The sequence below is a fragment of the Nelumbo nucifera genome, chromosome 3 (genome assembly GCF_055504915.1).
Source record: "Nelumbo nucifera cultivar China Antique chromosome 3, China Antique-T2T, whole genome shotgun sequence".
NCBI lineage: Eukaryota > Viridiplantae > Streptophyta > Magnoliopsida > Proteales > Nelumbonaceae > Nelumbo > Nelumbo nucifera.
Window position 1 is genome coordinate 106660032 of NC_142651.1, and position 26181 is coordinate 106686212.

At 39.8% G+C, this 26181-nt stretch overlaps 4 protein-coding genes across 6 annotated transcripts; all 4 read right to left on the minus strand.

The window, feature by feature from the left end:
* Nucleotides 1-1023: 1023 nt before the first annotated feature.
* Nucleotides 1024-1740, minus strand: LOC148801823 (uncharacterized). The gene has a single exon (XM_088900431.1). The coding sequence runs from the start codon at nucleotides 1738-1740 to the stop codon at nucleotides 1024-1026; it is 717 nt and encodes a 238-aa protein (XP_088756557.1).
* A 2656-nt stretch (nucleotides 1741-4396) lies between these two features.
* On the minus strand, nucleotides 4397-5003 carry LOC104598787 (calvin cycle protein CP12-1, chloroplastic). The gene has a single exon (XM_010261008.3). It carries the CDS (start codon nucleotides 4999-5001, stop codon nucleotides 4615-4617), a length of 387 nt encoding a protein of 128 aa, XP_010259310.1. The 5' UTR covers nucleotides 5002-5003; the 3' UTR covers nucleotides 4397-4614.
* LOC104598786 (uncharacterized) lies at nucleotides 4908-12381 on the minus strand. Its single transcript, XM_010261007.3, has 2 exons — nucleotides 8841-12381; nucleotides 4908-8766 (listed from the first exon to the last, which is right to left on the minus strand). Exons 1-2 carry the CDS (start codon nucleotides 9219-9221, stop codon nucleotides 8161-8163), a joined length of 987 nt encoding a protein of 328 aa, XP_010259309.1. The 5' UTR covers nucleotides 9222-12381; the 3' UTR covers nucleotides 4908-8160.
* Nucleotides 12382-14627: 2246 nt separating this feature from the next.
* LOC104598785 (heme oxygenase-like, multi-helical) lies at nucleotides 14628-20724 on the minus strand. 3 transcript variants are annotated; one of them, XM_010261005.3, is made up of 4 exons: nucleotides 20522-20724; nucleotides 19012-19229; nucleotides 14946-15250; nucleotides 14628-14855 (listed from the first exon to the last, which is right to left on the minus strand). In XM_010261005.3, exons 1-4 carry the CDS (start codon nucleotides 20681-20683, stop codon nucleotides 14848-14850), a joined length of 693 nt encoding a protein of 230 aa, XP_010259307.1. In that variant the 5' UTR covers nucleotides 20684-20724; the 3' UTR covers nucleotides 14628-14847. The 3 variants fall into 3 exon arrangements, with proteins under 3 accessions (XP_010259307.1, XP_010259306.1, XP_010259305.1); XM_010261004.3 differs by having other exon boundaries at nucleotides 14628-14823; nucleotides 14930-15250; XM_010261003.3 differs by having other exon boundaries at nucleotides 14628-15250.
* Nucleotides 20725-26181: the final 5457 nt, after the last annotated feature.

Genomic DNA, 26181 nt, shown 5'->3' on the forward strand with positions numbered 1-26181 from the left:
CCAAGCAGATATGGGCACCATTTCTTAATGGCTTTGACGATAGCTAACATCTCCTTCTCATAGGTGGATGGTGCCAAGGCCGAACCTTTCAGTGCTTCACTAAAATATGCCACTGGTCGATTTTGTTGGGTAAGGATTGCACCAATTCCAGTTCCACTCGCATCGCACTCAACCACGAATCGCTGAGAAAAATCCGGAAGACAAAATTGGTGGTGAAGTTAGTGCTTTCTTCAACTGTTGAAAGGCCAGCTCTGCTGTCTCGTTCCATTGAAATCCTCCCTTGGTCAAGAGTTGGGTCAAAGGAGCTGCCATGCTTCCAAAGTTACGGATAAACTTCCGGTAGTAACCTGCTAAACTGAGAAAACCACGGACCCCCTTTGTTGTGGTCGGTGTAGGCCACTCGATAACAGCTTGTATTTTGGTTGGATTAACTGACACGCCTTGCTCCGAAATTATATGGCCCAAGTACTCGACCTGCGAAACACCAAATCGACATTTCGACATTTTTGCAAACAAATTGTTAGAGGACAAGATTTTTAGAACAATTCACAAATGAGATATATGGTCTTCCCATGATTTCGAATACACCAGAATGTCGTCGAAGAAGACCAAAATAAATTTCTGGAGGTATGGACGGAAGAGATCGTTCATGAGGCTTTGGAAGGTTGCAGGTGCATTCGTTAGGCCAAATGGCATCACTATGAACTTGTAATGCCCTTCATGCGTCCGGAAGGCTGTTTTAGGAATGTCTTCTTCTCGCACTCGAATCTGATGGTACCCAAACTGTAGATCCAGTTTGGAGTAAAATTTGGATCCGTGGAGCTCATCTAATAGTTCATCGATCACAGGAATTGGATACCTATCTTTGACCATGATGTCGTTCAGTGCTCGATAGTCCACACAAAATCGCCAAGCCCCATCAGCCTTCTTCACTAACAGAACCGGTGACGAAAATGGGCTGTTGCTTGGTCTTATCAATCCTGACTGTAGAAGCTCCTTCACCATCTTCTCTATCTCCATTTTCTAATAATATGGGTATCGATATGGCCTCACACTAACTGGTCCCTTGTCGGGAAGGAGCGGAATTTGATGGTCATGTGGTCGTTTAGGAGGCAAGTTGGTGGGTGGCTCAAATACATGGGAAAACTCGGTTAGGAGGTTGTCCATCTCAGGTGGGTAGCAACTTGGTTGGTTACTTCTATTGGAAGGGACTATTTGAAAAAGGAACCCAGTACCTTGCAATCCATTGGACTCCTTGTCGGTTAAGGCTTCGATGCTGGCTCGTCCCAATCCCTGGAAGGTGCAGGAGATTCCTCCCTTCTTAAACGTTAAGGTCAGTTGTTTGTAATCCATCTCGATGGGTCCGAGAGTTTCTAGCCATTGCACTCCTAATACCAACTGGCATGCCGCGACTGGAAGAACGTAGAAGTCGGCAGTAATGGAATGTCCTTGAATGACGAGGGTGAGAGCCCGACACTGCCCAACACATTCTATCTTTTCTCGGTTGGCGACCATGACTTGGAATTTCTTGTCTCGGCTCACTGGTAACCCAAACTTAGAGACTATGGCCTGATCAATGATGTTGTGGGTGTTGCCACCATCAATTAGCACCGTCACATTCTTGTTTTTCAGCTTGCCTAGGACATGTATGGTTTGTGGGTGCTCAGCTCCTGCAATTGCATGGAAGGAGATCTCAGGAATAGCTTCTTGGTTTTTTGCCTCTGGTTCGACATCCTCCATATCCGCCTGTATGGGATCCTCGATCATAAATAATTGTGGTCGTTCGCAACGGTGGCCAGAAGTGAACTTCTCATCACAATAATAACATAACCCCTTCTCCCGACGTTCTCGTGCCTCCTGGTTGGTGATTCGCCCAAATGTTGCTGGTGGAGCACTGGGAACTTGGTTCGTGCGCTGGGTTGGTGGAGGCCCTAGCACACCAGCTGTTGGGTTAGGTGACACCCTCTGTGTTACTATGGCTGGTTGGGAACGAACTTGCTGGTTCTATTTCCTTTGTAATTGATTTCGTTCCTCAATTAGTCGAGCCACTCCGATCGTATCTATCAAGGTTCTAGGCTGCTTAATCTTCACATCTATGCGAATGTCATCACGAAGTCCTACAATAAAACAGCCAGTTAGAAAACTCTCGGGTAGGCTGTCAACTCGATGGGAGAGCCTTTCGAAAGCTTCTTGATAAGCTGCCACAGTTTTGGTTTGCTTAAGGCGAGTTAAAGCTTCCGACGGGTCCTCGTAGTCGGTTGGACCAAATCGATGTAGCACAGCCTTGGAGAATTCTTCCCATGTGAGCAGTCCGCGATGTTTTGTCAATCATCTGTGTCATTGCAAGGCGATGCCTTCTAAATGGAAGGAAGCTAGTTGCACTCGTTGGTCCGATCCAATATTTTGGAAATCAAAATATTGCTCTGCCTTGTAAATCCAGCCGCTTGGGTCATCCCCATTAAACTTTGGGAAAGACAATTTGATGTGTTGATGAGGGCGATCATGGGTGGAGCTGGAACGAGAAGTATGTTGGTGTGAGGACTCTTCATGTGCGAAGGGGTTGGTCTTGGGAGTGGTTCGTGTGGCTCGAAAGGCTTGGAGCTCGGTTAACACTGCTTGTAAGACAATGTTCACCTGATCGAAACTTGACTCATGTCGTGCTAAGCTCTCGTTGACTTCCTTGTGAAATTCTACGTTGGTTTTACCGCGAGTGTCCATGGTCAGAACCGGCTTTGATACCAATGATATGATTAGATTTAAGTAAACGGAGAGAGAGCCCGAGGAGGGGAATAATTCGACGGTAGTAAAGCTGATGCCCTTTATTCACTCTCTTCAAGCTATATTTATAGCCTTATTGTGCTACAAACTAAGAAATAAAATAGGAACTACTCACCCCTAGAGCTTATCGACTAAAACAGACTAAGCTTATCTACTGCTGGCTAAAGATATTCAAAGATGCTAAGAAACAAACTTCACCGAGTCTCATGCTGCGTGCACGTATCAAATACATTCGCAGCAGTTAATAGGCTTAAACAAGGAATTAAATAGGAATACGGCCTGATACTTTAGGCATATTCGTCAATACGGTGGATGTAGGTGGAACGAAGCTGAATTTCAACCATACCTTGGTGTGCTACGTATTCATAGCCCCCAAAACTGATACATCAACCAATATGTATTATGCATTTATTTTGTAATAATACTTTGAGCCTTGCCTTTTTCCTGTTGCCGAATTTTGGATAACAACCATGGCGAGAAAGCATATCATATTTTTATTTGCTAAAATTTAATGCTAACTATACGTCCATACATTTAAAGCATTTCGAGCTGGTCTGCAAATGGCTAAAGACTTCCACATTTCTCACATCTGGTCAGAAGGAGACGTGCAGAAAATTGCCTCTATCTATCATGTTGGACATTGCTTATGGACGTCCCTTGGTAAATTCATTCCATCATCGCCAGTTGCAGGGTTCTTTATTAGTTTCAAAGTCGTACTGTCTTCTATTGTACATGCAATAGAGTAGCTTGTTAAATTCGCTTCTATTGTACCTAGGATAATTTCTTGTTCCATCTCTCCTGATACTCGAGCTTCTACTTATTAATGATTTTGTGCAATGAATTAGCCTAAGGGCTCTTCCCAAAACAAGTATTATTTTTATTGCTCAAAATTCTAGAACATATTGTGACATTTCTGCATAAAAAGACTTTCAAAATACAAATTATTTGAACACAATAGCAAATAAACACCACCATGCTAAACACCTTCTTAGGAGGTTCTTTGGTACCTTAAACAAGCTTTCAGCATACCAGTCCCTAACATTCGTTTTGATTTACCTTCGCAAGGAAGTTTATTATGGCAAGTGTTTTTCGGGCAAAAGTTGCCGGTGCCAGTGTTCTTGTACGTTAGGTACCGATACTCTCAGAAGGGCATCGATATCGATTACCTAGTAACTGATACTCTCCAGAAAATTTGCTCTGTGGAACCCAGCATAACATAAAAATGCAGAGATTGATTGTGGTCAATTACCTGATTGTCCGATTTACCCAGCATAACACGAGATACCGGCAAACAAACAGGGCCTACTTGCTTTAATTGGCTATAGGCTTTGTGCCGTGGGATGTAGAATTGGCAAAGAATGTCACCAGGGGTGTCAGCCAATGTACACGGTTTTGTTTTTTCAAAGACAAACAGCTGCCAGTCTGCCACACCGGTAAAAATAGTATTATTTTTCGGACGTGACGACTGTTCTTGTTTTTAAAAAACAAATTCATACGTAGCATGAGTGGCCATCTCAATGCCTGATTAATCAATGAAATCTTACACTTAAACATTCAGTTAGGCAAAAAAAAAAAGGAAAAGAAAAATAAAAATAAAAGGATAAAAACATTCAGTTAGGCAAGTAACAATAACTAGCAATTTATAATCAGCAATTCAGCATGGTACCAGATGCACCAAGTAAAGCGACGACAGCTTGTTTCAGAGATCCAGTCTTTACATGGGTGATGGCTTTCACTTTACAATCTAATATAAATAGGCAATGTATAATAGCTCACATGTGAAGTTCCTATAAAAGGGAGATACGAGGAGGCATGTGGAAAAATAAGAGAAAACCGTCAATTATCGTAGGTGCGGCATTCATCCGTCTCCGGGTTGTCCTTGCAGTAAGTCTCCAATGGGTCTGATTCCTTATTCTTCTGTCGTTCATGGCTTGCGGCAGAACTCAACTCCTCCACCGTATCCCACGCCGCTGCACACTCACCGCTCACGGGGTCACCGGCACAGACCTCCTCGGCAGTCTTGATGCTCTCGACTACCTTCTCGGAGATTCTCTCAGGTGTAGTAGCCATGGCTTGGATGCGCAAGCGACGACCTTCAAATTTGTGCAACCTCCATGGGTGGTTCAGGCACGGCGGCCTGAGCATGCCGGTGTCCGGCTTAGCCAGCACTCGAGTGGTAGTCGTGGAGAGACTCACTCCAGCTCCAGTCAGTGTTGTTGCCATTTTGCTATTGTTAATTTGGTTGGGCTGTAACAGTAAACAGGGGTGTAATGTAGAGACTTGAGACGAGAGAGAGATGCAAACCGCGAAGCAATAAATATAATGTGTTCTTCATTCACCGTGTACACATATTTCTTATCATATGGGAACCAATCAAAGACTTCCACGTTAGACCAACTTGAAGATACTCCATTCGGAGTCTCAGTCTCGGAGATCAACAAGGTCAAGTTTTAAACTTTTTTTTTCTTGTGACAAACGTGCCCTTCAGATCTGATGCAGGTAGTCCAACTCCAATTTATGTCCAAGTTGAATTCACCACCACTTGATTGAAATCAAATGGTTTAGCGTTTGTCTAAGTAACAAATCAAATGAAAACCACCCTTAGTTGAGGAAATTTTGGTGTTATTTTTTTAGAAGGGCACATGGTCATTAGGAAAGGGTCCTTTGGTCCATGTACAAGAAACAAAATAAAATATCAGCAGAGTCGTGTTTGAATGGTTTGAAAGTGAAGAGTGACCTTATTATGATCACAACACACAAAACTGATCTTTTGAGTTCTGAGTCGTTCTAACTCTTAAAAATATCCCTCCAAAAGAAAACAAAGGGTCATGAAAAAATCAAGAGGCCATCACCATCATCAAGATTATTCCAATAACAGCCGTTGTAACCCACAAATAATGACCTCGTAATGTTTTTGACCCACTTACTTGGGTGGTGTTTGGCATGGCCAGTGATGCATGACCACTGTGTGTATATGTATATCACGAATTTGCCACAACAAAGGCACAAAAGGGCAAAAGATGTATTTACAGTTTACTAGTGTCTATTAACAGCAATTAACACAACACAATTCCTAGTTGCCTATGGTTTCATGCTGGTGTGGAGGAAACAGCTATATGACATGGCCAATTGAAAAGGTAACCATCAAAGCACTTAAAAATAATGAGTTTGTCACACCCTACTACTGGTAGAAGAAATTTTTAAATAACAGCAGAGAACACTTTCATTGCTCATTAAGGCTAACAACTCAAAAAATGGCTGTCATGCTAAACACCACCTTGATCAATGTGTGATATTTGAATGGATGATAGGTACCTTGTCATTCGGTCTGCTTCAAAGTGGCCGATGACATGGAGGCTGGAGTGGAGAATTTTGCTGGGTGATCTTGTCTACAGTCTTTCGATAGGCAACTTTCTCGGGGGGGGGGGGGGGGCAGGAGAGGTCACTCCTGTAGTACAAGCAGAGCCGAACTGGATTGACCCACTCGTGAGCTATCTATTTCACGGGACCCTCCCTGCAGATCGCAATACGGACCAAAGAGTAGAGCGCCAGTCAGCGAAGTACGTCATTATAGACGAACAGCTGTATCGGAGGTCTTTCACGCTCCCCTACTTGCGCTGCTTGCGACCCTTAGAGGCCGAGCTCATTTTCCGCGACACTCAAGAAGGCTTGTGTGGCGGACACTTGGGGGGCAGGGCTCTCACCCAGAAAGCGCTGTGACTGGGATACTATTGGCCCACAATGAAGGCAGACGCACTTGAGCTCGTCAAGAAGTGCGATAAGTGTTAAAGGCATGCCAACATCCACCACCGACATGCTACGGACCTCAAATATCTCACCAGCTCGTGGCCCTTCGCACAGTGGGGAATTGACATTCTTGGCCCTTTCCCACCAGTGACAGGGCAGAGGAGATTCCTGGTGGTAGCAGTGGATTACTTCACGAAGTAGGTGGAGGCGGAACCCCTAACAACAATCACAGCCCGCAACATACAAAATTTCTTTTAGAGGAATATAGTATGCCGCTTCGGGCTACTTCGAGTACTTATCTCCAACAACGTAAAAAGCAGTTCGAGAACATCAAGTTCCAGAATTGGTGTGCCGAGATGAGGATACAACATAACTTCACCTCGGTAGCACACCCTCAGGCAAACGGGCAAGCAAAGGTCACGAACAGAGCCATACTCCGTGGACTAAAGGCTCGCTTAGCCCGAGCTAAAGGACTATGGGTAGACGAGCTGCCCAGTGTGTTATGGGCCTACTGAACTACCGTTAAGACCGCCACGGGTGAGATCGAGGTGCCTACGCTACGCTTGGAAGCCTACAACGAGGAAACAAACGACGACGTGCTCCGTACCAACCTCGACCTGGTGAAAGAAGAACGGGACCTGACATACATTCGGACTGCAGCCTACCAGCAAAGGGTGGCTCGGTACTATAACGCCCGGGTCAAGAAACGACACTTCCGTGTCGGCGACTTGGTTCTTAGGAAAGTTATGGTACCTGAGCCCGGTGTCGGTAAGCTCGGACCAAACTGGTAAGGTCTATACCAAGTAAGACGGGTACTCGGGGAAGGTACGTACGAGCTCGAGACCTTGGAAGGAAAACAAGTACCTCGAGCGCGGAACATCGGCAACCTGAGATGATATTACCTATGATCGCCGAACTGGAGAGAGGACTGCTAGTCACTCTCAGAAGTCCAAGGACTAAAGTGTCGAGCTGATAAAAGACCTCGGCACTACGATAAGTCCCAGTTGCCTCCTCGGCATTGGCACATAAGACCCAGTCGCCTCTTCGGCATGGGCAAAACCAAAGGTAAGGAGAGTGGACTGCGAGTCACTCCCAGAGCCTAAGGGCTAAGGTACTGAGCTGACAAAAGACCTCGACACCACATAAGTCCCAGTTGCCTCCTCGGCATGGGCATACAAGTCACAGTCGCCTCCTCGGCATGGGTAGACAAGACCTAACCGCCTCTTCGGCATAGGCAACTCATCTCCTCATGCCTAAGGTATAGACAGCTTGGGTATAAACCCTACGATGTTTAGCCCACTTTCCCATATAATGAAAAAGTTGAACCCCAACAAAGGGACAACTAACATTACCAAGTAGCCCGCGCGCAGACAAGTCGGGTATATGCCCTACAAGTCCACGCACCTTGGCGTACATCATGCGAAGTTACCCCTACTGGTAGTTCAACTCGATAGCTCGACAGTTCGGGGTAACCTATACCTATTTGGTTAGTTCGCCAGTTAGGGAGTTATTTGCACTTGGAACATTTGACAAAAAGACAAGTGTTTCATTAATATGAGGAGTTCGTTACAAAAAAAAAAAAAAGATTTCTACTATAGACCGAGTTCGCAGGCCCGGGGTATACAATATGGAAGTCTATTCGTCTGGACGCTCTTCGCCCTTGCCCGAGGCTTCGGCAGGAAGGTTCACCCTCTCGTTAGCATCAGTCTCTTCGATGTCAATGAGCAGCTCGCTGTCTCTTTCTGCCTCGGAGTCCGGATCTTCAGCAGCTTCGACAACCATCTCACCTATGACCCTTGAGGTGGTGATGGCGCTTAGGTCGAGCTGCGAAAATTCACATCGGGTCAGCCAACTGGTAAGCTTAAAGCCCTTACGGTAGCCTTCCGTCCCCACCTCGATCAGCTCTCCGTGGAACTCTTCTGAGGTCTTGTATTCCTCAACGGCTTTGGCCTTGGCCTCCTCCACTGCTTGGAGGAGTATTTTAGTGCACTCCTTGACATGGGCCTCGAGGTTCTCCACCTCCCGCTTCAGCGCCGCTTTCTCCCTCGCAAGCTCCTTCTTCTCGGACATCAGCAGTGATGTCAGCTCCTTCTGATCCCGTGCATCGTTCTTCAACTGGTTAATTTCGTTACGGGCCATATTTAGCTCGGAGTGAGCTTCGTGAGATGAGGACTCAGCTGCAATAGCTTGCTTCAAGTGCAGTTCGGACTGGTATGTCAGAGCGTGCACAACAGAGTTCACCTGCCAAGAGAAGAATAGCAGTTAGTACAAGAAAAGTTTTCAAGTACAAAATTGAAGAAGTAAAGACAACTTACCACCATACAGTGAGTAGCCGCTCGAGCTCCGAGCTGAGCGACCGACAGCTCAGCCCAGTTGGCAACCTCCTCGGCGTATACCGCGCTCTTGCTCTTGAGGAGGCTGTACTTCGGAGTTAGGATGCTCTGAACTACCCCCTCGCTGCCCGAAGAAGTGACAGCCACAGGGGCAGGCTCCGAAGATGTTGCCTCCTCAGTCGCGTGGGGTGAGGAGACCCTTCCCAGTTCCTCCTCGACCAGATCGATCACTGGAGGTTGCGCAATGGAGGGCTGCTTGGGCTCAGGGACGACAGCCTGCGGAGACTCAACGCGAGGTCTTTTGACAGCTTGCTTCTTCTTCCCCTTCATCCTTCCAAGGAGCTTGTTCACAAGAAGCTTCATGGTTGATGTAACAAAAGCAAAACGTATGAAACAACATCAAAATAAAACAAAGGCAACACAAAAGTAACGACCTACCATGACTCAGACCAGCCTGCACGAGCTCGTCTTCAGTCACATAGTCCGCAAACTTGAGACCGAGCTCCACCCAAGACTGGAGCGCTTCCCTTGTCTTCAAGTCCAGCCTGACATTGGGATCTTGGATGGCCGCCCTCTAGTGGGTCGGGAAAGGGCACCCCTCGGTGTTGCGGACTAAAAAGTAGCCCATTTTCCAGGCCGGGACCCTGTTTGGGAGTTTGTGTAAGAGCTTGTAGCCCGGACGTGGGGACAAGTAGTAAGTCCGCCTGTGCTCGGGTAGAACAAAGGAGGAATTCTTCTTTATTGAAAGGATTGAAAAAAAAATGTCAAAGTCAAGGGGCAGGTTATAGTCATGGAAGAGCGAGATGGTTCCTACTATGTTGCGGATGGAGTTCGGGTGCAACTGATCTATGGTGATGTTGAAGAGTTTAATGACTTCGACGATCAGGGGGTGAAATGGAAGATGAAGACCTACCGCGAGCTGTTCCTCAAAGATCACGATCTCGTCGTGACCGTGCTCCCAGGGAAAGTTGCCTATCGGAAGACTGTAGACAAGATCACTCGGAAGCCTATACCGAGCTACTAAGGCTTGGAGCCTGTCCGCTGTCATCGTCGATGGGCCAAAGTAATCTGGCTGCCGACCTCGGTGTGAGGTGGACGCCAGACCACTAGAGGCCTCTCGTGCCTCCCGAGGTGATTCCACCTCAGGAGGACCGCAAACCGCTTCTTGACCCGAAGTAGCTTCTTCGGTAAGGTGATTTACGACCTAAGTCGAGGTACCCACCTCGGCCCCAGCGGATTCACCGCTCTCATCTAAAAGACTATCTAAACTAAAACTAGACATTGCGAAGAAAAGACAATCAGAAAAGGAGAGCTAGGGAAGACTCACCAAAAAAAGACCGAACTGAAAGAAGACACCGAACTGGAGAAACCGAGCTAAGAAGCTTGAACGTGACCTTAGAACAAAGACTTGCGAATTTGTGGCGAACCAAATGAGTCTCGGCCCCCTCTTTATAGCCGGTATGTCCAAAAATCAACGGTTGAGATCAAGGCAATCCAACGGTCCTAGGAAAATCGGCTGCACGACCCCCGAGGTTGAAATCAGTTTAACGCGTTTTTTGACGTCCGCGGAGTTTGTAGATCGCATGACGTCTGCGCGTGAAACAGACGCGACCTGAGTTATTCCTGGTTGAGCCGAATAACTGAACAGGTCCGACCAGTGGTTCGTCCGACAAGCCGCCCAAACCTCGGGCCAAATCCACTTGTCTCGTCATGAACTCCCCGCACCAGGTCGGGACCCCTGGCTCGGGGAGTGGGGGGCAATTGATGAAGGGTGATTTGGCCCGACCTAGTAAAGAGGGGACACGTGGACATGACCTGATCAAGAGATGACAACTCAGTTTGTCATGACCAGTCCGCAGCATATCAAGCTCAGGTACCCAACCATCCCGGGCTAAAGTGACCTCGGGACAAGGCCACCTCGAGACGAGATCACCTCAGTACCAGATCGCAACAAGAACACCTCGATGCCAAGGCACTTCGGCACTCAACCCAGTTCAGGACTTAAAGACATCAGCTCAGGGATACTGACATGCCACTACGTGTTGATCTCGAAAACCCCTCCAACGGATCCCCGTCCTCACGGGATCACACTGCGTAACAACTAGAATTATCTCCCCAACCGATTTGGGCGGAAGTGATGAACCTTATCGATTGGCAATGTTATCTTCCAACTAACACGGAAACGGGTCCTATCGTGACGAAGATCCCGGAACTGATTCGCGAAACCCGCGAGGACTCGACTATATAAAGGCTCCACCCCCGGAGGTTCAAGGTACGCGTGATTTCTATGCTCTCTAGCTCTCTGCATCCTTAAGCTATTTCATATCGCTACCAGTTTACTGACTTAAGCATCGGAGCGACCTCATCGGGCTAGCAACCCCGGGTTCTCTGATCCTTTTCTTGCAGATCAACTTAATCTGTCGTCCGCCTGGAAGCCAGATCACCTCCAGCGGGGAGTAGCGAGATCGCGCTACATCAATAGCCACGGTACAAGTCATATGGCATGCCCTCAAAGCCAAAATGAGTGTACTGGTTCATAGGTTAGGATTTTGCAATTTGCATATGATATATTATAAATCATACTGTCTATACAGTTTCAAAGAAAAAGGTCAAATATGTAACATATCTTACCCATTTATATAAAAGAAGAAATTGATGAATCGTCTAACACCTTGAATTTATATTTCCAATCCTACCCCTCCATGAATTTATATTTCCAATCCTATCTCGTCTTAAAATGCCTAAAGAGAATGGGACAAGTAGAGTTTGGGGGTTTCCAATCCTACCCCTCCCTGATTTCATATTTCCAATCCTATCCCCTTAAAATGCTTGAAGAGATTGGATTCATCCAACACCCTAATTTTATATTTCCAATCTAACCCCCTCGATTTCATATTTCCAATCCTATCCCCTCTTAAAATGCCTGAAGAGAATGGAAGTATGGGACAAGTAGAGTTTGGGGGTTTCCAATCCTACCCCTCCCTGATTTCATATTCCCAATCCTATCCCCTTAAAATGCTTGAAGAGATTGGATTAGTCCAACACCCTGATTTTATATTTGCAATCTAACCCCCTCCCTGAGTTCATATTTCCAATCCTATCCCCTCTTAAAATGCTTGAAGAGTATGGAAGTATGGGACAAGTAGAGTTTGGGGGTTTCCAATCCTACCCCCTATCTGATTTCATATTTCCAATATTATCCCCTCTTAAAATGCTTGAAGAGAATGTGACAAGAAGAGTTTCGGCAAACACCCTAGACTACAAATGTTTGGCTTATTTTTAGAATAGGTCCAGTCCAACCATATTAGTAAATTAAATAATTAATAAATTACTAATGCATTAATTAATAAATAAGTATATTACAATAAGTCAATAAATTATAATTAATATATTAATTAGCGAGGCAATAATTAATAAATTAGAACAATTAAAGCATTACTATTATTAATAATTGTTAACAATAATATTCATTTAAATTTACAAAAAAGATAATAGTAATTTCTAAAAATGAGTACAAATAATTAATTTATTAATAAATTACTATTAATAATTATCAATAATTTCTATAAATCTTAGTAATTGATTGTTGGTAAAAGATATTGAAATAATTACATTTCTAAAAATTATAATTATGATTTTCGATAATTATAAATTAGTGATTAATTTCATTCTAAAATGAAAGATAGTTTGGTGTAGTTTTTTGGAAATTATGGATAATTTATTGATCATTCAATAGATTACTAAAATTATTGAAAATTTATTGATTATTCAACCAATAAATAATTATTGAAAATTAATAGTTGATTATTCAGAAAATTAGCGTGATTCTCATTATTACATTTTCATAAAATTATTGATTAATTTTAATTGAAAATAACAGATAACTTGGTGCAATTTTGGAATTTTATGACATTTTTTAATTTTTGGAATATTATGGAAATTTATTGTAATTATTGAAAATTTATAATTATGTTATCATGATTTATAATTATTGAAATTTTTATTATTATCAATGTAATTATAATTATTACACTAAAATAATTGTTAGTGTAAATTAAATAATTCCTTTTTTCATAATCTCAAATAGTAATTCCCATTATCTAATAATTTTTGAAAAATTAATAATAGAAAAAACTGTAAATCTTGATTTAAAGTAATGTAAATTAATAGTAATAATTATTGTTACATAATTAACAATTTCCATGTATGAATTCCAATAATGTAATTATTAAATTACACACATTTCTATTATTTAAAAATAATAATTACTACTTATAAATTACAATAAAATCTGTTATTTGAAAATACTGTAATTACAGTAATTTTGAAATACAGAAATTCCAATAATAATTATTAGTGTAATAATTACAGTTTGTTTCAAAATAATTTTATTACACTAATAAAATAATTCAATTACAATAATTATTACAGAAATAATTACCTTTGAAATTTTAGTGTAAATTATTATTTTACGGAAATTTAAAACAATAATTATTATTGGAATTTTATTGCTGATAATAATTATCATTGGAATTTACAATTTCAGAAATTTATTAATGTAATTTTATTATTAGTGTAATAATAATTATTTACATTAATTATTATAGTAAAATTTGTTATTTTCAAATTACTGTAATTACAGTAATTTTGAAATATCTGTAATTCCAATAATAATTATTAGTGTAGTTAAATTAATTATTATTGGAATTTGGTGTAGTAATTAAATAGAGTAATCATTATAATAAATATTTTACTATAGTTACAATTTCTTAAAATTAATTTTATTACACTAACAATTAAATTGTGTTATTTTCCAGAAAATTTACTAGAAATCAATGAATATACAAAATTTTCAACCAATAATTTCTTTATAAATGTCATTCAAAATTAATTAAAAATTATAAAATTGAAAATTAAAGTCAACAATTATACCTCCAGGAAAGAGTTGGTGGAGTTTGGAAATTGGCAAACAAAATATCATAATTTTGGAGAAGAAAATAAAAAATATATTAACGTAATTTTGGAAAATTTCTTTAAGATGTAGTAAATAATTATTGAAAATTATTGGAATATTTTGGAAATTTGGAAAATTTTATTACATTTGATAGATTTTGAAAAATTATTTAAAAATTGTGTGATTTTCATTTTAAATTATTAAGGATAAACTAGTATTGGTAAAAGAAACTGGTAATTTGAACCAATAATTACACAAATTATTTCTGGTATTAATATAAATTAGTATAATATTGAAAATTTTTAAAAAATGAAATTATTAATTAACTTATATTGAAAAATAAAAGATAAATTAGTGTGATTTTGTAAATAATATATTTAAAAAGAAAATAAATTATTTAATACATTTAAAAAATCAATAAGTTAGTATATATATACTTTTGGAAATTTACCAGCAGCCAACATTCAATATATCATTTTGATCCTTTTTACCAGCAATTAGACATTGGGTTTTCCGTGCATCGCATGGGTCCCTTAGAGGCATATGACTATACCATTTAACCAAGGTTCAAAATTTTGATACGATACGCCCGCCCATATTGTATTGGTGGCTTCACAATACGCCTATTTAAAGGGGTTTCAGGAACCACTCTTTTTTAATAAAAAAAATATGGTTAAAAATATGCCCCAAAACCAAATTTTGAAAAAAACTAAAAAATATATAAACACGCATTATTTTAACCATACCATTCCTCAGTTATAATACTAGGAATTCCATCCAGAAATAGCAGTTTAAAATCTTCTAGAACCAGCAAATGATGAAAAACAAGGATTTATTTTGGGATACGTCATACGTGGAATAAAGCCATTCCAATTTGTTATCTTAAAGCATCTTTCTGCATTAGTTCATTACCTAAAATGGAGTCATCAACTGAACATTGATTTAGAGGGTGTGGTTTCATTTCTTCAAGGTAAAAAACCAACTCATTTTTCCATTGCCCACTCTGCAGTGCTGAAAACATTTTAAATAATGAATCTATATGCCTGCAAATGCAATGAAAAGAAAAGGTGAGATGATTTCATGTACATTGCTTCTAATTGCCCCATTAGTAACTTACCTGAATTACCACTCACCATTACTCATGTTCCAAAATTCGATTTCATGTTCAAGAACAGATAGAAATGCTTCTTCAGCTTTCCCAAGTATATAGTCTGGTGCTTTCTCCAAACGTTTATTAGCAATCATCTGAAGAGAATGGCAATACTGTCCAAAACTGTCACTGCCCCACCTTTGACAAGTCTCCATCAGCTCCGCTGGAGTTCTGGAGCCATGTTTTAGACAGAGAGAAAAGCTCTCTTGGTAAACTGCTTCAATGGCCCAGAAAGCTGTGATAGCTACAGTATAGCTGATCTCTGAGCTCATCAAGCTTTCAAGAAATCTGGTGATGCACGCTTCTTGTTAAACATTCCAGAATTATAATATTTATATTTATGGAATCTTGAGCTAACTAGGATGAAAACTTAAGTTTGAGTCTGAGAGTGGTCAGTTCATGAAGAAAAATGCTGAAGGTTATGTCTGTATCCAGCCCACACCTCCCAAGACCCCAGATAGCAGGGACCAAAATTGGGCTATGGCCCTTTGGTGCATGTCTTGTGTTATTTTATAGGAACAAGATTGTCAGAACAGTTCGGCAATGTAGGCAAACAAACATATTCATCAAAAAAAAATGTAGGTAAACAAACATCAAATCTGACTATTACCATTATGTTGATCATTGGTTTCCAAGATTTATATTCAAGCAAGGTTGAAGATCCGACTGTTTTTCTCTTGTCAAACCTTTATTTGTCATGTATTTAACATTTAAATTACAGCAATACAATGCCTTTTTTTTTCCTATTTTTGGATCAGTTACAACAATACAATGTTTAATCAAATATATTCTCCATCATCAGGTATTTCCAAATGTAAAAGAAATTCTGTTCAATATACATATACTTGACCAAAATTTGAACGTTTCAACATTCAGTACTGGTAACTAGAAGGTATTTCCATGACGCCAAGAGGACCCTAATGTATATCCAGTTATCCACCAATACAAAACAAATAGATGTGGACTCGGGATGCATGCAGGCATCCCAGAATTGGGATTTGGAGTTTGAGTATTGGGTCCATCTCAAACTCATTCACAATTCAGCCTTGAATTATTTGACTGGACTAAGTGACATACTTGGGGAGGGAATTATATAAACAACACTTGTACTTCATGTTGGAAAAGCAAATCAACCTTTTCCAATGATAGGTAAAAAATGAAGTCCTTCCTTTCTGAGGTGAATCAGCTTGTATTTATTTAGCTAAGCCACTCAGGCTTTCAAGAACCTGGATAAATATTATCTATTTACTATTGCAAAAGAAAAGGTCCTATAATACTTCATATTATATTGTCCAAGACAGCAGTCCAATGACGACATAGATTTCATCCCCAGCCTTGCAATTATTTGTTAAAATGTGACACAATTAAGTTCCAGGGTAGTCTTTGAAAGATTCTTGTGGTTTCTTTTATAAAACAATTATGCAGCAGAAATAAAAATTTTTTTAATCTTGAAAATCCAAGACCACTCCCATGGTGGAGTATATCTAATTCCATACCATTTTCTAATTTGATTTGCATTGTAGAATGTCCGGAAGATTGCGTAGATTCACATCTACAGCCTCAAAGTGTTTGGCCTCTAATTCAGTCCACATGAAGCAGCAACAGATCAAAGCTCTTTTTACAGAAAGGATGGCGATCCAAGACAGAAAAGGGTTGGGGCAAACCAGGAGTTATAATAACAATCCTATCAGTGATTAGGGTTTTAGAGAGCTAGGAGAATCTTAGATAAAAACCCTAGGCCACCCCATGCATTGTTTAAATAGATTTAAGCTCCTAATTGCATTAGGAGTACTTATCTCATAAGGATTTTCATAATTGCAATTAGGTCCCTCCACTAAGAACCCTCTTAGTGATTACACCCTTCCTTCATACTTTGTTCACGTTTTGCCCCTTAATGTGTGTAGGTGTGACCTCTTAGGTTCAACACTATTAGATGGTGGCAAGTGATGTTAAACTCTCCTTAGCATCCTAGATGAAACTCCTTCTAGCTTATTAAATTAAAACTCTTTTAATTCACTCTTGAATGTGAATAATGGGCAAGAGTTTCACAAGTCATGAGTGACACTAGTATGTCATGACTACTCTAATAGCTTGAATTTAGTAGATTGAACTTTTCCATCTATAGTTACCATGTAGTAAAATCCTTCTATCATATAATGTCCCCAAAGAGTAGAGGGTCATGATGATTATGTCAAACTCTATTGGCTCAATCATATGTCCCGCTGGTTGATGATGAATATGGTGACATTTGGAACTCTTCCATAAATCATGTTGCCTTGGCCAAAGACTTCTGAGTCACACCAAATCTAGTTCCATAGGACATTCTCTCTCCACATGGAGAATGATAGATCCCATATTGTGTATTCACATACCTCCAATCTCCATGTATAAGTCACCATAGCCGACATGTGCATGCCTTATGCCCCTAACTAGAGTATAAGTAAGGGGTGGATTCGATTCGAGCCGAGCTGAGCCGAATAGTATGAGGCTTGAGCTCAACTTGCCAAGGTTGTATAAGGCTCGAGCTCGAGATCGGTTCAAGCTAGAATATTGAGCTCGAGCTTGGCTTGGCTCAAGCTCGATTTGTGGAAAAATATTTTATAAAAATAAAAAATTATATATAAAAATATTTTTTATTTGATATTTAAAAAATTAAGAATTATAATATTTTTATTATATATATTATTTTCTATAATTTTATTATATATATATAAATAAATAATATATATATATTTGAGCTCGACACACGAGCTGATCTCTATTAGGCTTGAGCTTGGCTCGTTTATTAATCGAGCCTATAAATTGGGCTTGAGCTCGGTTGAAACTGAGCCGAGACTAGCCTTTCACGAGCCGAGCTCGAGTAGATCGTGAAAAGCTCGGCTCGTTGCCACCCCTATAAGTGCTTACACTCTTCTGAACAATTTTTCAAATACCAGAGTTCATGTACGAATTAGTGAATTAAGCAGGATGTTTTTGTGCGAAATAACAAACAACGGCATAAATTTCATCGTACAAAATAAATACTCATACAATGGAAACTCATGCACAACGTATTCATGATGCCTCATGCCTAAAGGATTATCTACACAATTATGACGATAGAATTAGTTAAAGCCAATCTTCCTTTGTAATCAAAGCCCAAAGATCTATGAACTAATCATGCTTGACTAGCTAAGCATATGAATGACCCAATATCTTCTTGATCTCTCCCTGATCGTAATTTCTAACCTGAGTACTCTGTCCAATATGAGAGTATTTTTTTAGTAAAACATAGATTTTCCTGTTGGGTCAAGTTTAATGAACTTGTTCTCTAACAAGCACTCACATATTTGCTTTTATGTCACCACACAAGTGACTTGAGATTCATCACCACATTGAGGCAAGTATAACATGTGTCAGTCTATCCGGATCATCAAAGCCCTCTTGATGATCCTCTGGCCATGAACTATTTAAGTATTTTGTACCAAGATAAGCATATCTCAAATTCTTAACACACGTAAGAATAAACTATCTTGACATAAATGCTTTGGACTATTCATGTAAATTGCAATGTCAAAAGAAAACATGAATGACAAAATGCCCATTTATTACATTACAAAAATTGCCCTTCTATAGTGTCACTATTGGTTTCAGGGCATCTGGCTAACAGTCCTTACATGCTTAAACATAGTTATACCATTGAACTTATAAAGCATGCCCAAATGAAACTGGACAAAGTCTACCCTAGGACTTGACATAGGCCATCACCGTTTCAGTCAAACTCAGTACCACTTGACTCAAAGTGATTCTGTGCAATACTCTGTACCCCTTTAAAATGCATTAGACTCAAAGCACTCCACTGTCCACTCATCTCTTTAGATAAAATATCTAAAAGGTTATACTAATTTTTCAATTATTTCTTGTAGCATTTTGGCAAGCTTCCAACTCCTCATATAATAGACATATATACAAATGTTTTGATAGTGAACGAACAAACAAACAAACAAACAAACAAATAAGAGTGGAGTGAAAAAGAAAATATATCATAATACACTCATGTAAACTGGTACCTGCAGTAATCTTGGTTTGCTTTTTGAGGGGAAGTGCCAGAAAGCAGGACTCCCCATTTCAAGGCCTCCTTCTTGAACCAAGAAATCTCATCATTAAGAGAAGCTAAACCACTTAATATCACTTCCATATCAGAACCATCTTCTGATTCCCTCCAAGCCTTCAAAAGAACACTTGCTACAAAAGGTACAAATTCTCTAACAAATATGTAATCCTGTTCCTGTGCATTATATTCCAAGAAACATTACTATTCCATGTAAGCTTCAAAAGAGAAAATTAGGAAAAGACAGAAAAAATAAAAGAGAAAGGGGGGAAAGGACTAGAATATGATAAGAAAAACATGTCAATAATTGCATCTTTTGATTTTTTTTTTATCATTAACAGAAAATTGTATCTTTTGATTTCCCATCATGAACTTGAATCAAATTGTATATTTTCCGAGCATGTATGATGATGGTTGTGCAAACTAGATCATATAGTGGATTATATTGGTAAGACACAACATAAGAATTAAAAAAAGGTGTATTTACACCATATGAGAATTCCAGCTATTAACTTTCTTCTCTCGTTAGGTAGAAGTGAGAATGGATCTAACTACACCTTCATTTGAAAGAGAATGCAGTACAATTCCCATGATAAATCAAGTCATGAATCACATTATTCAACTCATTGGTCAGGAAAAGAAAAATACTTCAGAAGAACCATTTAATAAATCATTCAAGCCTGGGTCCCTCCGCTCAATCCTTATGTATCTTTTTTAGTTTTTGGTGCGCAATGGAGCCTTTTTGAATTGGTTGATTGTCAATGGAATTTATCAAAATAATACAACAGTTTAGAAACGAACGGCCAGCGAAGCAGAAACTGACCTGTTACCATCTCTGCTGTAAAATACTGATTGCTTAGGTGCTAATCTTCTCGGTTACACTAAATTATCAAAAAAAAAAAATCTTCTCGATTACACTCAACAAAGGTTTACCAACTATAAGGAACCGGCAACACGAATCCTGTTTCGCCATACCACCCTATCGAAGATCAATGCATTAGCCGTTAAACATCAAATTAATTTATGGTTCAAAAGTATACATGATAACAAACGAAAAACCTGGTTGTCCAGAACTAATTTCGTTATTTTGCATCTTTATTCTTTAGCTTACTTTTCTTTCTTTTCTTTTTTTTTTGCTTACTTCCTTTTCTTATATAATAAATAGTGTACATTAGTTAGATTATAATTTATCACCAACAAGAATTGATTTATGATTGTTGTCTTTACAATATCATTTTAAAGAAGATCATTTTAAAGAAGCGACTAAGGCCGATTAAAATTTGATTTCTGGATTTTATCCTCGTAATGCTGGTAAATAGAAGTCTATGGGAATGTTAAATTATAAGTTCAGAGAGAATGAAGCAACAAAGCAGAGCAAGAAAAATAGAAAAACATCTCTGATTCACCATTTCTTAGTGACTATAGATGAGAATTCGATGAGATATGAGAGGCAAGAGGGTAAAAGTTACCAGCCATCGCTTGAACGAGGAAAGATCAACCGTTCCGTCTCTGGTACTGAGGATGAAAGGGTGTCTGGTTGCTCTAGAATAAATTGTATGATGCTTATTCAACCACGCCATGATCATCCCGCCACCACTTGCTCCTTCAGCGGCGTTGTTTTTTCCCTCCATTTCTCTGCTACTCCGGTGACCTAAGCAGCTAAGCTCCCACTGACCACTGTTTAGTAAATAGTATACCTGTTCATGTGTCGGGTAGTCCGTCGGGCTTGCACGGGTTCGGACTCATGCGGTAAGGATTAGACCCGAAACAATCGGGCCGGGGGTTCGGACTCTTAGATATGCTTGACCCGATCTCTACATATATATATTGATGGGTTGACTATAAGTTCTTTTAAGGCACCATACCTTCGAATGTCAAAGTAGGGGTAGGGCCGAGTTTGGAATCAATTCATTTCGTGAGAGGTGTTTTTATGAGAAAACAGTGTTATATAGGTGTTTTTCAATGTTATTCTTCTAGGAAAAAGTTTTTTGGGAGAATGACTGATAAGTCCAGGTCAAAACCATAAAGGAGTTCTTTGAAGAATCCAGTCTAACAAGAAAATGCAACTAACGATTAGCTCTCATTTTTCAGAGAAGAAAACGATACTACAGTCTACAGAGAACATAGCTATGGGCTGTGGATGTGAGAGAAAACGACGGCGAGAGAAGATTGAAGAGAGACTGTGAATGTGAGATAAAACGACGGCGAGAGAAGACTGAAGAGAGATCGGAGACAGACGGACGGAATCGACTGGAGACAGCGAGAGAAGATGCAGTCAGTGAGCGGTGGCAGCACTGCGACAGGAATAGAAGCCCCTTTGCTGTTTGCGTTTGCCTTTCGAATGGAGAAACAAGAAACTGGGAGGCCGAAAGGCTCATGAGTCATGAGTAGACCTGTTCATGGGCCGGGTAGCCCGATGGCCCGGCCCGCACCCCGGTTGGGCTTGATCATGTAATTAGGCCCGCGGGCCTGACCTCGGGCCTAACACAGTAAGCCCGACTGTGTTTCGAGCCGGGCTCGGGATTTGTCAAAAAAGCCCGGCCCAGCCCGATTCAGCATTATATATTTTATAAAATATATAATATGTATTTTATATTTATAAAATATATAAATAATATAATATTTATTAAAATATATATTTATTATTTAATATATACATTTTTTATTCTTTTCTTTATAATCTCTCTCTCTATATATATATATATTCAGCCGCTAACAGTATGGGCTAAATTTCGGGCTTGGGCCCAGGCCCGGGCTTCGGACTTTTTATGAGGGCTGGGCTCGGGCCCAAGTTGTAGGCCCGATGGTCGGGCCGGGCTCGGGCTCGGGCTCGGGCTCGGGCTCGGGCTCGGGCTCGGGCTCGGGCTCGGGCTCGGGCTCGGGCTCGGGCTCGGGCTCGGGCTCGGGCTCGGGCTCAGGCCTTAGAAAATTCTGTTAATACAAAGTAAAAGCCCGGCCCGGCCTATGAACAGGTCTAGTCATGAGACAATGAGACATGAGTCATTTTTCGGCAAGGTTTTGAATGAAACCCTGCCGAAATGACCATTTTGAACAAATCTAATTTTAATATTACATGATATATAATTATTAATTATTATATAATATATATTATATATGCTCGAATCGGGTCCAAATCGGTTTGGAACATGCTTGACTCGATTCTGACTCGATAATAATCAGGATAATTTATTAGAAACCGGAATCGATCCATCGGGACATGTTCTAAAACTATAATCAGTCCAATTGATTCGGGTCCATCGGATTGGGCCCGACCCATTGACAACCCTATATCTATCAATGGATTTGGATCTACTGCCCACGAAACATTGGCCACATATTGTGCACAAGACAGCAAACCGACAGTGCATGGTGGGAACATCTCTCCTTGAATGATAACAAATTAACAATTTGTATTAGAGATGTTCCTCATGCATGGCTATAGAGTGCTGTATTGCAGCATTTTGTGGTCAGTTGATTTGACTCTTGACAGGAGTATCTAGTATTTCATAGATTTATAAAAGACTTCTATAATTTGTAATTAACTTACTCAATCGACTTTTCATTAGTTCACAGTGGATAATAATAGTTTTGACCCTAAATGTCCATATGAATAAAAATACCATTTTTGCAGCACACAAGCAATTACTAGGAATGGCAATGGAAATCATATTCTCCATCCCCATCCCAATTCTAAAATTAACCCATCCCCATCTGAGGATGTATTCCCATTAAGTAATTGATTTATTTGCTTTTCATATATAAAAGCAGCATGTGCACCACACGAGTCACTGTTAGTAAAAACCAGAAATATGATTTGGTTATTGTCATAGGGTTGTGTTTGTAGACTTTATTTGGGAAGAGTGGGGATACACATGTTTGATATAAAACCCCATATACAGTTCATATTTGTATTTTCTAAAAGTTGTATTTGCACTCTTCTCAAATGGAGAGCCTAAAATGAAAGGATTCAGTTAGGATAAAGAAAAAAAAAAAAAAAAGAAATAACATGATAATGGAAAAAAAAACTTATAAAGCCAATCAATCAATCAACATCATAAAAGTGACAACCAATGAAATTAGATTTATTCCTAACAAAATTGATGCTTACACCCACCTCATAGCCCTCGCATGAGTGCATTTGGAACCCATAAATAAAAGGGTAAAATGTTGAAACATTCCTTGAAGTTTTTGACCATTGCTGCCCCCCCTCTTGGAAATTTGGTAATTGCAATCATCTCTATTGAAATTTCTAACATAGTTGTAAGTAGACCCCCTTTGTTTTAATCTTATAACAAGAGATATGAAAATGTCCAAAATACCCATGGAGTTACTTTTGACCAAAATGTTCATATTCCAATTTTTCTCTTCATATCAATTGCTACCCCAAATCCTTTCAATATCTTTTCTGAAATTGGTTTACTTTCCAAATTTTCCCTCCATATTAATCGCTCAAAGGTAAAGTTATACCCATGGAGTTACTTTTGACCAAAATGTTCATATTCCAATTTTTCTCTTCATATCAATTGCTACCCCAAATCCTTTCAATATCTTTTCTGAAATTGGTTTACTTTCCAAATTTTTCCTCCATATTAATCGCTCAAAGGTAAAGTTATACCCATGGAGTTACTTTTGACAAAAATGTTCATATTCCAATTTTTCTCTTCATATCAATTGCTACCCCAAATCCTTTCAATATCTTTTCTGAAATTGGTTTACTTTCCAAAATTTTCCTCCATATTAATCGCTCAAAGGTAAAGTTATACCCATGGAGTTACTTTTGACCAAAATGTTCATATTCCAATTTTTCTCTTCATATCAATTACTACCCCAAATCCTTTCAATATCTTTTTCTGAAATTGGTTTACTTTCCAAATTTTTCCTCCATATTAATCGCTCAAAGGTAAAGTTGAAACTTTAAACTCTTTTAATTTTTTTATTCATAATGATTGTATTGTTTTTTCTGCAGAAACCAACCTTAATAGTAACTATATAGGTATTTTGAAGTTTGAACATTTTCATGCCTCTTATTAGAGGATTCTAATAGAAGGGGTCTACTTACAATTATGTTAGAAAGTCCAAGGGGAATAATTGCAATTACCAAACTTCAAGAGAGCTTTTAATTAAGATTGGCAACAGGCGGGTTCGGGGTGGGGGCAGGGCACCCCCTCCCCCTCTGTGCCCTATAGTCAAAGATACTTTACCTTGTCCCTACTTTATCCCCGGTGGTTGGGTGAGTTCAGGGTGGGGCACCCCACCTTCTGTCGGGGACAAGAAATCCCCAAATTTTTTCCATCCCATCCCATGACAACCACTTAAAAATAGTCTAATTTGTGAATATTTTACAAATATGATTATGTGAATTTAAGGGTATTAGGAATTAGATTATGAAAATTTGAAGGTAATTTAGAAATGAAATTATGAGATCCTAAGATTTTAAGAATTTAGGGAAAAATTAGAGATATTTTAAAAATAATATTAAAACTATGAACATTTTACTAATTTACCATCATATTAGAGGTGAACTTGAGAAATTATATGCAAACCCATCTCATTCGAGGTAGGGTAGGGCCTGGCTTTACAAAAAATTGCCATCCCTAGTTTCATTAACGGCCAGAGGTTAGGTTTGTGAAACTTATTCTTATATAAAAACATAAAAGCATGGTTTTGAAAACTGGACCAGATTGGATGATTGGACCAATTGATCAAAAAACCGATTGATGTTGGGTGATTTGGCCTGACCTAGTAATAGGGGGACACGTGGACACAACCTAATCAGTAGGATGACAGCTCAGTCCGACACACCAAGTCCACCTCGGTCCCAAGGCACTTCGGCATTCGTACCAGGTCGGATCCAAAGGGCACTAGTTCGGGCAATACTGACCGACCTTTGCATGGCAACCCCGAAGATCTCGCCACCAGATTCCACGCCTTATGGGATCACGCCTTGTAACAGCTAGCACTATCTCCCCCGTCTGATTCGGGCGATAGTGATAAATCTTATCAGCTGGCAGCGTTATCCCCAATTAACGCGGAAACAGACCTCATCGTAACGAGGATCCCGAAACCACTTCGCAAAACCCGCGAAGACTCCACTATATAAAAGCTCCACCCCCCGGGGGTGAAAGGTATGTGTAATCTCAGTTCTCAAGCCCTCTTGCATTCTAAACTACTATCAGCTCGCAACCAAGTACTGACTTAAGCATCGGAGCGACCTCGCCGGATAAGCAACCCCGGGTTCTCTGATTCGCCTCTTGTAGATCAACTGAGTCCGCCGTCTACTAAGGGCCAGAAAAACAACTTTTGACCAAAAAAAACCATTGTTTTGGTCAATGATCTACTGACTCGAATGGTCAAACTGTCGATCCAGACAACATTTTTTAACTGTTTTTGATTTTATTTATTTATTTATTTTTAAATTTCTAATTTATTTTTTTAAATCGGGCTATCCATTCAAACTGAATGATCGGACTATTCGACCCGGAATCAGTCTTCAAAACGGTTTCTTACCCGGTACGATTTTTAAAACCTTTATCAGATATTCCAGTACACGACTACAGTCACTACATGGACTGTTTCTGTGAAAGGAAATCTGAACTCGTAAATCGTAAAAAAACAAGTTGAGTATTCATCATAATAACGTCCCTCCATTTCGATAAGGTCTATTCTTTCTCCCGGATGGGCAAAAAAAAGCCAAAAAAAAAAAAAAATTCTCCCGGATGGTAGATGCCGTGTTTCCCCAATGCACATTCGTTAAATTTACGGCGATTATCCACAATTCCGCAGTACTACAATTACGGTACTACCACGGTGTCACACAAAATATCTAGATTTTACCGGAGATGATAAAGCGCTGATCGGCTGATGTCGTAAACATCAGGGTCCGAGAGCCCCAAAACGAGAACTGAATAAGTTCTAGCATCACGGTCATTAGGCAATGCCCACCAGGCCACCACCACGCCCTCACGAAAACAAAAAGTCACAAAAGGCAAAATGTTAAAAAGGACGTCTTATTAGCAAAGATTCTGGTTATACGGTGTAAGAAATTTACCCTTTGACCTTTGAGATTTGATTGTCTCCGTGACGGTTACTCCCGTGATGCTATAATTATTCTCGGACAAGAAATGCGATT

Coding starts and splice junctions, on each gene's coding strand:
- LOC148801823 (XM_088900431.1), bottom strand. CDS start 1,740: ATGGAGGATGTCGAACCAGAGGCAAAAAACCAAGAAGCTATTCCTGAG.
- LOC104598787 (XM_010261008.3), bottom strand. CDS start 5,001: ATGGCAACAACACTGACTGGAGCTGGAGTGAGTCTCTCCACGACTACC.
- LOC104598786 (XM_010261007.3), bottom strand. CDS start 9,221: ATGAAGCTTCTTGTGAACAAGCTCCTTGGAAGGATGAAGGGGAAGAAG. Junction 8,767..8,840: donor CGGCTACTCACTGTATGGTG/GTAAGTTGTCTT, acceptor TTCTCTTGGCAG/GTGAACTCTGTTGTGCACGC.
- LOC104598785 (XM_010261004.3), bottom strand. CDS start 20,683: ATGGAGGGAAAAAACAACGCCGCTGAAGGAGCAAGTGGTGGCGGGATG. Junction 19,230..20,521: donor CCTCGTTCAAGCGATGGCTG/GTAACTTTTACC, acceptor TATAATGCACAG/GAACAGGATTACATATTTGT. Junction 15,251..19,011: donor GCAAACCAAGATTACTGCAG/GTACCAGTTTAC, acceptor GTGCATCACCAG/ATTTCTTGAAAGCTTGATGA.